The 12,343-nt window shown below is 44.2% G+C and overlaps 1 protein-coding gene across 1 annotated transcript in view; it reads right to left on the bottom strand.

Annotated features, from left to right (window-relative positions):
• The window catches only part of afg2a (AAA ATPase AFG2A), a 102,712-nt gene that overhangs the window by 14,704 nt on the left and 75,665 nt on the right, over positions 1–12,343 (bottom strand). The window contains exon 16 of the mRNA XM_031867014.1: positions 4,631–4,795. Within this exon, the coding sequence (XP_031722874.1) occupies positions 4,631–4,795 (165 nt within the window). The remainder of the gene's footprint in view (positions 1–4,630; positions 4,796–12,343) is intronic.

Genomic DNA, 12,343 nt, shown 5'->3' with positions numbered 1-12,343 from the left:
AGAGAGAGAGAGAGAGAGAGAGAGAGAGAGAGAGAGAGAGAGAGAGAGAGAGAGAGAGAGAGAGGGAGAGAGAGAGAGAGAGAGAGAGAGAGAGAGAGAGAGAGAGAGAGAGAGAGAGAGAGAGAGAGAGAGAGAGACACAGAGAGAGAGAGAGAGAGAGAGAGAGAGAGAGAGAGAGAGAGAGAGCCTTACCAAAGGGTTTGAAATACTGACAGGCTTTCTGCAGGACCAGTTCTTTTCTCTTTCTTTAATGGATTCAGCTAAAGCCCCCTTATGGATAAAACAATTAAACTATATAAAGTAGGATAAGGACAGTAGATTATGACATAATGTGCAATTTCGAACTCTTCATCGTTTGAAGCCTGCGTAGTAAATGTACGTGTGCTTGATGGCAGTAACTTGAATAAAAGGCTTCTGTTAACTACTTTAGTATCAATATGGTCAAGTATTTTCTATACATTTTTGTATAGAAATTGAAAACATTATCACCCCTTGTGCAAAAATCTTTAGTTTGGAATTAAACGTCTTTGTTTTGAAATATTAAAAAAGTGCAGCATCGAAACTTAAGAGGGCTTCAGCTTTCCAGCAAGGCTACAAAACAAGGCCTGGAACTGACTCGGTGCATGTGACAGGGTGCAATAAATCCTCCAGGTCTTTTCCTGTCAGGGCTTGATCATAAATTGAAGAAAAAAAAAGAGAGAGAAGTGGAGTGGCATCACACCTTCCATCAGGAGCACGTTAAGCCCTTCTTCTTCTTCTTCTTCTTCTTCTTCTTCTTTGAGACAACACTGCGATTACAGTATCGAATGTTGCTTCTGTTTCGGAAAGTGATGGCAGAGGTGAGGAGGGAGAGCCGGCAGCAATTTTCTGGGCTTAGTGTGAGTTTAAGATGTGCGTGTGTGTGCGCGCGTTGGGGAACCAGATGTCACTCCGGGCAGGAAGGAAGACAGGTGATTTTAACAAGCTTCTAGCTCCGAGCTGACAACAACCGTGTCCTCCTGCATGGCCCCCCTCCTCCCTCTTTCCACCTTCCACTCCTCTCGACCCTGCCTCCCTCTCCTCTCAAACAAGTCTGAAATCCCAGGAATGTAATTAAAGTCAAAGCTTCAGGTGGTCAGACTGCCAAGACTGAGGACTGAAAGGTGCTCAATGAGCCCATTGGTGCATCACCTCCGCAACGATGTGCGAGCCATCCGCAAACAAACACACCTCCTCATTCAGTTTTCATTGGGAGAGATGTCACAGCACTGCATAAAAACAAGACTAAGTAACACAAATTGTAAGAAATTCACTGAAAATCTTGGAGCTGAAGTGAGCTGATGGCGTATGCAGGCAATCGCCTCGCAGTCGTCGTATAAGCCACGTCAATCAAAACAAAATTTAACTCACCAAACTGTCTGTCCGCTCAGCAGCGGCTGAGTTGCGGCGATGTACGCAGTGTGTGTGTACCGGTAGTTCCGTTAGCTATTAGCCAAACACACCAGTTTGCTGAGGCAGACGCCAGATAAGTCATGGACGGACACAGAGCGGCACACTCACTCACTCGACCACAAGCATGATCTTCCTGGCAGAGATAATAGTAAGGGCCACAGAGATGGTATTTGTTGCACGGCTACTGTATTCGATTGCATCACATTGTTATGGATCACGCAAGTTGTTTATAAGGAATTGAGGCTGCAACAGAGAAGACCCCAGCCCAAATGCCAGCTAAAGCTCCATGATGACACCGACTGCAGTCGACGGATGATTTGTCTCACGACTGCAAAGCCTGCGTACGACCAGTCGACAGTTGGAGAGATGAGAACGCAATGCAAGCGAGTGAGAACAAGGCGGGGAGTCAGCGACAGTGTGTATGATATGAAAACTGAAACTGGACTCTGCTCGGTGGCCTCCAGTTTCAATAAGCGTCTTGCTGTTGATTTACGACCCCCCCCGCCATCCAGCTCGCTCCCTGGCAGCGCGGGGCTTGACGCACGGCTGACCGATGCTCGTCGGCTGCGGCTCACCCAGCTGCCTGCTGCATTAGCACTTAGCATGCCAAGTCAAATATAATGGCTCAGTGCTCTGCCACACAGAGATGAAAGGTCCGGCTACTCTCAACGTCCATATCCAAGCAACACCGCTCATTCCTGCCACTTATTTCACTTTTTATCATTGCCCGAGACGTGTGGTCGGAGACTTTCACGACTGAGGAAACGTAAAAACATACAGTGTGTATTTCTAATATACAAATATATTATGGTGTAGTGTTACATCATATCTGCTGCCTGTATATAGGACTCGTGTGTTATTTCATTAAAGTAACAGATGAGTTTAGTGTCATTATTTAAAACATTCGATTCTAACAGGAAGTCAAACACACTGAAAACTGTTTTATTATTTTTGGAGACATAAAAAAAAGCAAGTGATATTCTCAATCTTCATAAAAGTTCTAATATTCTTTATATTATCTCAAAAGCATGTAATTGTTATGCTTTTGGATACATTATTCATATTTTTGTATATTGTTGTTTTCGTGTTAAGATTTATTTGTTTCCAGTTTATACTTTTCAAAATAGCATCTGGAAATCAGATCAGATTGAAAAGCCAATAGTTGCTATTCTTATTATCACTATTAGTATTTAATCAGAGGAACTCATCAACACATCCGTCTGGTTTCTTTTCTCTATTACCAGAAACATAATGTGAGCGGTCAACAGACACTGTGTTTACTGCAGTAAATACAGTGACCGGTGTCTTCCTGAAGCAGGATGCACAAACACTTTGGGATTAAAAAAGGGAAACTTTTAACTCAAAAACCGTATCACTGTAATGAGCATAAGAGAGACATATACAAGTATGAGAACAGACAGTCAAGGTGTGACTGATCAACAGTCAGTGTGTTTGGACATTTACTTGTTTATTTACTTGGCGATTTGCTGCATTTGTCCCTCGGTGCTCTTCTTCTTGTAAACAGCATTATCTACTGTGCTGCTTTGTTATCTGTATCCTGTTTTCTCTCAAACTTCCCTTCAGTGATCACAGGAGTGTTCAGTTTCCTCTCAACTGCTCGGATCTATAGCGTTGGTATGTCAAATGTAATCCGCACACAGGTGAGACCCGGCTTTTTCTTTTTTTTTTGTTTTTCTCCACCTATGAACTCTTATCAGCTTGACTTTGGCATTTCCTTGAATTTCTGCTGGGTTTCAAGAACTCAATGGCAAGTGACTGCAAACCTCCATTCCACAGATGAGACGGTATACCAGAAAGCCCGATGTCAAACGCGACACCTGATAGCTGGGGATTGGTTTCTTGCTGCATACCTCCTCCAGGTGTACGCCTGCTTGAGGCTGCTTTTTGGGTGGGGGCTGCCGAGTCAGGAACCAGGGAGAGAGCGTGCACTTTCAGGATATGAGGAGGCCCTATAGATAACCTCGGACTGCCCTCGAGAGGATCACAATGTCAAGAGTGAAGACGGAAACACCTCACCTCGCTGTCCTGATCAGACTTGATTTTAGAACTGATGAACAGTCCTCCGAGGTTGCCGAAGGAAAGGTTGAAGTGCACACATGCATGTGTGTGTTTAAGGCCACTTCCACGAGCCATAGTCGGTTTACGTTTGGCCAGTTTGAATCAGTTGATACTTTTGGTAATCTCTGAATAACCAATATGTTGTACCTTTGGTGGACAACGTGTCCACGGAGGACACTGTTGCTTATGATAAGGAGCTGATTAAGAAAATTGTTTCAAGATCCAAACACTTGGCCAAACATGATTTCTGTGACAGAAAACAAGACAGATAGAGAGAGAAGCAGCCCCCGTAAAGAAAACTCTCAAAAGCTTTACATTCTGCAGTAAATAATACACACAGGCTAAAACCTACTACTCTTAAAGTTGGTAAAGTAGTTTATCTGCCAAAGCGTTACACATTCTTTTTAAAATTGTGCCCTTTTTCTCGCAGGACGGTAGAAGTCTCTCTGCTCAAGACAATGTGAACGCAGCAGACGAATGCAGAGAGACAAATCTGTCACACAAAGGAGTGTTTGTACGATTAACTCTGCTGTGAGATCACGAGGGCCCACTGTGACACAGAACAGACACACATCATGGAAAAGTGCAGAAACATCTCACTGCAATTCAGTTTTCTTACTGGGGGGGGGGGGGGTCAGCAGCAGTCAGAATATTAAGATGTAGGCTTGTGAATGCAGGGTTGCCAGTTTGAAGCCTTGGGGCGAGTGCCATTTGCATTGGATTGTTAAACACGATGTTTAGTAAGATAGGAAACATTTTCTCAGCTTGAGTTGACAAGAAACAAGTCTGAAAAAAGGTGACTGCATGGTTGTCAAACTGATATCCCAAAATCTGGTGAGGTATGTTTTCAACAATCAGAAAAAATCTTCAAACTTCACTAAAAAAAGACAACACTGCAAATATTTTTTTGTCAAAGCCGCAGATTAGATCCTAAATTGACTTAGGCAAAATCACTGCACATATAAAGAAAAAGTTGATTGTAGTTATTGTAGTTTCATTGCTTTGTCGTGGCCTGGTTTTTATCACTCAATAAATCTTTTGCCTGACCCAGTGCACAAGAGGTGGATGTATCGCTTCCTGTCGCCGTCATTATAAATCAATCAAAGCAACTGTAACTCACCTCTGCTCCAGAATACTTGTCGGTGCGAGTCACCAGCTCATCGACGGACACGTTTTGGGCCACAGGCATGTTGCGGAACTGGAGAGAAAATATCTCCCGTCGGGTTGGAACATCTGGAAGAGGCACATAGACGATTCGGTCAAGGCGACCTGGACGCATCAGAGCCTGTGGGACGGGGGGATAAAGCCTGTCAGCCTTTGGTTCACCATCATATTTCACAAAAGTCTGTCAGGTTAAGGCTTTCACATCAATACTGAGCAGCAGTAGAATCTTCTTTGGATTGCTGAGGGAACACATGTTACTGAAATATCTTTTGTACATAATCATTTTGGCGTCATAGAAATACAGTCAGGACACTATGGCTCTGAACTCTGACCCCTCACTGCTGGCTTGTTATGGTGTAGATCTAGGAACTGCCGCATTAATCGTACACCTCTTTAGACAGAACCATAAACCAAATGCCTAAAACGCAAACTGTGAAATGTAAGTTTTCCACTTCTGGCAGTCAGCGTGGAGACAATTGTTGACGTTATCTGATAAAACCTCCACTTCCTACAGATCATATCTCCGTGACCCCACAACAGTCCTTGAGTACCCAAAGCCGCCGCTGTCTCGCTTGTCAGACGTCATTAAGTGGCAGGCGCCTCTCAAACACAGACAGGCCGACGGACAGACAAATATTCCGTGTCTCCACTCGGTCTCCTCAGCCAGGCAGTGACAGGCTGTGGTATGGTTGTGGTATTGTTTGGTTTGGGTTGTGCATCCGTTTGACCGGACAGCTTGCCGAAGACCGGCGGGATTTGAAAATAGCAAAATGCAGTTGGCTCTCCGTGAATTGGGATTTAATTTCAGCGCTGGAATGAAGAACCAACAGAAAAACAAACATCAACTGGACTGACAGTTTTATTGTTGTTCTTCCCCCCAAGACTCAGTGAGGCCTCGTTGCAAAGACAGCGGAGCCCCTGGCTTTGGGCCAGACAGGCCACAGCGGGGCTAAACCCCGGCCAGCGGAGACGAGGCAGGAGACACACGCAGACGCAAGCCATGCAGGAGGTCACGTCAGGAGTGATCAGTGAAGGTTGGAGGGACCGGACCAGCAGCCTTTGAACTCTCGTTCACATAGACACCACACTGCTATTCCTGTTTCTCCACATGCACCAAGTATCCTCAAGGCCCGACAGCCTCCTTGTACTTTTCATTGTCTATAAACAGTTATTGTAAATCAACCTGTTTGCTCAATTGAGAAAGTAGGATCATCTGCAAAGTTTATGGATTTTAGTCCCAGAGTAATACTGAAATTAACATTTTGACAAAAGTTATTTATCAGGCAAAAATGTCAATCTGTTTCTGGTTTCAGCTTCTCAAATTTGAAGATTTGCTGCTTTTCTCTATTCTTGTTGACTAAATGTCTTTCTGTTTTGGACTGTTGGTGAGACAGAACAAAACTTTTTGTTGCTTTTCTTGTGTTCCTGTGTATGTGTATGGAACATGAGAGGATGGAAACTGGAGACAAACATTAGTAGCTACCCTTAGGTAACCACAACAGAGCCATGGCTGACAAAGGAGCAATGGATCATGAGAGGACATTTTCTTGTTTTTCAGGTCTGTGGATTCTTCCACTCGTTTGAAGAGAGGGTCTGGTTTTGGGTGACGAACCGTCGGTACAAAACGGATGGAGAGGAATAACGCCGCTGTGATTCAAAGCGGCGAAAGGAGGCCTGTTGGGGAGACCTGCTGGGAGACGGATGGATAGTGGGGCTGCAGCATTCAATTAAACTCATAAGAGCTCGAGACTTGATAAGATGCGTCTAGCAAACCAACTATAAAACAGATGTAAGAATGATTTTCATGTCGAGGTTCTTCCCACAGGTTAGTGGGTATTGTAGGTTTGTGTGCAGGAGGTGAGACGGGTGCATTGTAGTTTGTCATTGTCACATCAGGTCGAGCCAGTCGCGGCAGTGCGTATTGCACTGAGCACAGGACGTGCCAGGGACACTTCCTGAGTTGCTCTCTCTGGAAGAATCTGGCGTCTGCATGCCAACACAAACCTGCTGACCCCCGGCTAAATAACTCACACAGACAGACAAATGCATGTAGCATGCACATGAATGCACAATTCCCTTCTTCCGCTTGGGCTTCTTAATTTCGGATCCATATTTCTAGTGCAAAGAGGCTGACCGCTGCTTTATCAGCCGTTAATTCTCTCCACACACATAATGGAGAAGTGCCCGTGGCTTCCAGGCGCTCAGGCTCCAAGGGTTCTAAGGTGCTCCCAAAAAGCTTTGAGACTGCTAAACTCATCTGACTGCCCTGGAGGGAAAGAAAGGTTTTTTTTTTTTTCTTCTTCTCTTTCCTCTCAGCAAGAGCAGGGGGCCCATCCATCACTTAACAAGATACACTTCCTGTTCTCAAGGATCCGGGGGGAGGAGGAGGAGGAGGAGGAGGGGAGGAGGAGGAGGGGAGGAAAGCGAAGAGGAGGAGGAGGAGGTAAGGGGGGACCCCGAGAGACAAATACTTGGCTTGGCATGCCGGGCAAGCATTGCCGGGATCTTTTCGGAACGGCATCATTCCACCTGAAGTCAACTGGCAGAGGGCAAGAGACAAAGGGGAGGGGAGGGGTAGAAAATAGGGGAGAGAGGACAAAAACAGCCAACTAAGAGACCCAGACAAGCCACTTGAGAGGACCTCAGGACCAAAAGCCTACAAACAAACAGAGATAAGTGGCGTGGGAGACAGAGAACCCTACTTCAACAAAATGCAGTGGGATAAATTCTCTGTTTCTTACACGAGTCTGCATGACGGATCACATCCACCTTGTTGCACCACTGACATGATAGGCATCATTACCCATGAGCCATTAGAATTAGAAATGCCTCTAGGTAAGAAATACCAACTAGCTTTAAGTCAACATTGAAGCATTTGTACACCACTAAATCTGGTTGATTGCGCGCTGTGAACTACCCGGCTAGTGCGATGGTGAGAAAGTGGTGAAAAACAAGCGAGGCCTATGCTGGATCAGTCAAGCTGATCAAAACACACAAAGAGTCATCCGCTCTCTCTCTCTGCGGCAAGTTTCACTGCCGATAACAACAGTAATCATTCCAGGCATTGCAATCCTCCTCAAGAAGTGATTACCCCCTAATGACAGACGACTTCCTATCTGCGAAGGCCGGTACCTCTCCCTAACCAGCGAGGAATGCTGGGAATCTTCTCCTTGGAGCACATTCTTGGCCAGCTTCAGTCTGTCCTCCTCTGAGCTACGTCTACAAACTGTTTACAAACGTACGCCTCCGCATTTCAGGTGTCTTATTCTTAGATGGAAGGCGTAGACACGACGCGGCTCAATCAAGATCAGATCTGCCTTGTTGCTCACACTCGCATCAGATCAAACGCAAAATGACAGGAAACACTCGAGACACTGAACACGGTGACTAAGTTCTTCCCTGCACATCTGCTGACGTCTTTCTCTTCTTTAAAAAAACCCTCTTTTCTTTTGTTGGTGCTCTTTCCAACGTGCCGGATGATAGCAGGCCGTCTGGCTGAATAAGTGGCTTGCCTGAGGAGACGTGAGTTGACTTTGTTCCCTGCCTGAAGCTATTTGCTGTATGTTGTTTCCTAACCTGTCAGCCCGCAATCCTCACAGGTCTTGGTGAGTCATACTGACTCGGAGATGGGCCACCCTGGATTTACGCAGAGCGCACACCAAACAAAAAATGCAGAGAGCGCGATGGGAACAAAACGCTCACAGAAAGGTCAGAGAGGTCGACTTCTGGAGTTCACATTTGAGAAATGAATACAGGGTACTCGCTAAATACAATACTAAAACCATCTCTCAGGTATCATAGTTATTCTCTAGTTCAACAGTAATCTACGTTGCTGTTAAATCAGTGAAAATAGCTACTCAAATTTGGGATGTATCAGCCAATGGACAGCAAGGTTGTACCTTGGTGGATTTCACTTTTTCAGGGAAGAAGCTCGAAATCAGTGACATAGGTCTTAAGGCATTGACAGACTTGGCCCATATACACTTGAATCCAGAACCAGGTTGGTTTCTTGCATCATTTGTTTTCGTGCCTGAGAATCCTTACGTCGACTGTGCAACACGCATAAAATGGCAAGACCCTACGACATGCGTGGCACTTCTATGAAATGTGCTATTTTTGCATAATCCATGACCCGAAAGACGACTCTCTGTGCTCAACACACTATGAAGATCAGGCACCCATGAGCTGAAGTTATTGATCAGTCTAATATGAGTGCATTTTCATTTCTGATTCATATTGTCATTCAGCTTCTGGTACATTTTATTTTATTTGAATGTGAAGCTTTCTGTACCACATTTCGTGCTGAACACAAATTGGATTTTGTTTTTTTTTAACGCCACATATATTGTATTGTAGCTGAGTTACAATCGCACTATCTACTGAAGAGCTTTGCACACATCTTTCTTATGAGATGACATAACTTTGGGTGAGTCCATGCTGTGTTCAGAGGCACACCGGACCTGCTCTATGTCAGTCCTGATTTTGATGTGGGAGGGGATTAGAGGAGGAACAGAGTGGGGGAGAAAGAGAGAGAGAGAGAGAGGAGGGAACAGCAGAATGGAGAGAGAGGGATGAGAATGACAGGGGGAGAGAGAGAGAGAGAGAGAAGCAGAGTTGGCAATCAGTCAAAAACATGAGAGGCTTTCACTCTGGATTTTGCCCTTGAGTCAAACTTGCATCCGGCAGCCGAGGCCACCGTGTCCAAGAACCAAATAACTCTGGCGCTGTTAACCCCGTACTGTCCCACATGCTCTGCACAGCCAGGAGGAAGTACAGATTAGTAGTTTCATAATGAGATGCAAACCATTTGAACAGGTGATATTTGTTTTTAGAAATTGACTACTTTGACATGGTCGAGCTACCCAATTAAAAAACCAAGACTGTAAAATAGTTCATATCTTCCTACAAAATGCAGTGCACAAGAATTGCACAATGCCGGATGTTTCCTAAAACAGATTTATGTCATTGGGGAGGAACATCATCGAATGGATTTTTCTAAATTTAAAAAATTCAAAACATTTAACGAAAGTGCTTTACAGCAACATGAATGGACACATTTTCAGATATCCCACTACGTTCTGTAGGAATGCCTATAAGAGGATCATTCTGGTTCATTACAACTTGTTTTTTTAAAGTGATGCTTGCTTTTTTCTCACCAAAGTAAATGACATTTGAAAAAAAAAAAAAAAAAAAAAAAAAAAAAAGACGACAATTGCACAACAACAATGTTCAACAGAGAAAAATACAGATGTGAGACGAACCCCAAACCAGATGATCTAAATCACTGTCTTTGCATTTAAAGGCAAGAGTGAGAGCACCTGAACCGACGGTAGCAACCCCTCATGCTAAGACTGCGTTGGACGTTTTACAAAGAGTTTGGGTGTGAAAATGTTTCTTCGTTAAGTCTGGCTAAACTGGGTCTGTGTTTAAAATCTGCGTGATCTCTTGATTGTGTTTCTCAACCCTTTTGGCAACGTCGCTGTGACGTAGTTAACTTTGTGAGTACAGTCAGTACATTATTGCTGCAAGAACTGTTTACGGGAAAAAGTTCTAAGCTGTGAAAAAAAACGATTGTTTCCGGCTGCAACACATGCAAAGTTTGGTGTTTGTTTTTGTCCCACAGTGTCACGAATTTACACATTTTGATTTTTAGCATGTGTGGCCCCAGCAGGAGTCAGACTCTAATCCTGGCAGGACCACAGAGTTGTGTGTGTGTGTGTGTGTGTGTGTGTGTGTGTGTGTGTGTGTGTCAGAGGGTGGGTGTTGCTGAGCGCAGGGTCATTACAGAATTAGATGTCACACCTCTTTTACCTTTTATGGCGTGTGTGTGTTTGAGGGTCACAATCATATGGAGACCAGGTGAAGGGGCTGAGATGAAGGGTGGGAGGGGGAGAAGAAGTAGCAGCAGCTGTGTTGCTCTGCTTTTGGGTCGGGGGTGGAGGGTGAGGTGGTAATGGGGGGAGGGAGGGGTCGCTCACACCCCTACAGCTGCCCCGGGGGCCGCAATAAAGTCCCTGAATCTGTCAAAACAACCCCGACTGGCTGGCCCTCACACCTCCACGAAAATAAAAATGGCCACTGCCAAAATAGCAGCCTTATTTTGATAGGAATAGGTAGGCAGAGTGTGTGTGTGTGTGTGTGTGCGCGGAGGGTCGACCGCCAGACAAAAAAAGGTTAAGAAAAGCAGAGGAAATTAGACCGAGGCCATGTTGAAATGTCAACTCATTGGAGCCCAAAATAAAAAAAGCAGTAAAGCGGCTGCCATAAAATATATGTATGTTTGCTTTACAAAGAGGTGTTTCCTGCGAGCTGTCTGCAGTTCGCAGTTTAATTCTACGGGGCCTTGCGTTCAGTGTAAACTCGCTCGGTCTGGTTTCCATAATCTGCTCCAGAGCTTGTGGGCAACCTCCGAACTCCCCGGTGGAGTCGCTGCCTCGGACAAATCGGCAGAAACAACCGGTGACCGCCATCTTTCCCCCCCGAATAGTCATTCTGATTATCTTCCTCAGTTGATCCGCTCATCACTATCACCCATATAGAACAATACAACTTCCGCACACTGTCCTCTTGTTTTACATTCAGGGATATTCATTAACAGTGTTTTTGGTCGACAGACCTTCATCATTTTACTTTTCCAGATAATAGGAGAGTATCTCTCAAATAGCTCGGTAGACCCACGTGGACCAATCAGTTCAAACTACATAATGACATCCATCAAAGTATAATAACCACATCATGGCACCATAGTAGTAGTAATAATAATAATTTAATTTGAAAAATGTGATTCAAACAGAGAAGAGATGGGACCAGAGGACTTCACAGCTGCTTTCAGTTCATCTTTTTGGAGACACCAGCATCGTCATAGAATGTGATAATGAATGAGTACCCAAGTTAAAATAAGCACTCTGACAAACGTCATCCATTAATCTGTACTCATTCATTTCTCAATCAATCAATTAATCATTCAGTCTATAAAACTCATAGATTCTGAAAACATGTCCATCTTAAGCAGCGTCGGAAATACACGAGGGCAAAGGGCAAATCTGCCCCTAAGAAATATCATTTTGCCCCTGATATCACTAGGAGAGGGGCAAAAAATGCCCCCGGACTTTCTAAACGAATAAATAAATGGAGCGTTTCTTAATCAGACCTGTGACTGTGGCCAACTCAGCAGACAGTTAAATTTTAGTGCACCTATATGCTGAAATTCACGGTAAACTCGTTCAAACGGCGCAGATCGGGAGCGAGCGAAGGACTTTGAAAGTTAACGGAAAGATTAACGTGAGACAACATCCGGTTTCTTCAGATGAACATCCGGTTTTCAGAATAAGATGCCAACAAAGTATACATATTGCATAATGGAAATTAGATTAAATGAATTATATTCACATTAAGTATAAAACATGCTACCTGCATCTTGTGAGTTAAAGGGAAAATACACCTAAATTGTGCGTAACATGTCTTTATTATTTGATTTGAGGGTTGCTGGAAATGAATAATACCTGACTGGCTGTCAATTAAGATATTTTCTAAGTAAAAACTCTGAACTGAATTTGTACCTTCAAATGGCACATTTTTTGCTATAAAAAATTTTTTTCTCAAAAATTCCACACAATCACTAATGCATAAGTTCAGGACAAAAATGGGTAATATCACAATAGTTGAGGTG

This window comes from Anarrhichthys ocellatus, unplaced genomic scaffold, assembly GCF_004355925.1.
Source record: "Anarrhichthys ocellatus isolate YVR2014 unplaced genomic scaffold, GSC_Weel_1.0 scaffold37, whole genome shotgun sequence".
In the NCBI taxonomy this organism is placed as follows: Eukaryota; Metazoa; Chordata; class Actinopteri; order Perciformes; family Anarhichadidae; genus Anarrhichthys; species Anarrhichthys ocellatus.
This window is presented reverse-complemented; position numbering and strand designations above follow the sequence as displayed.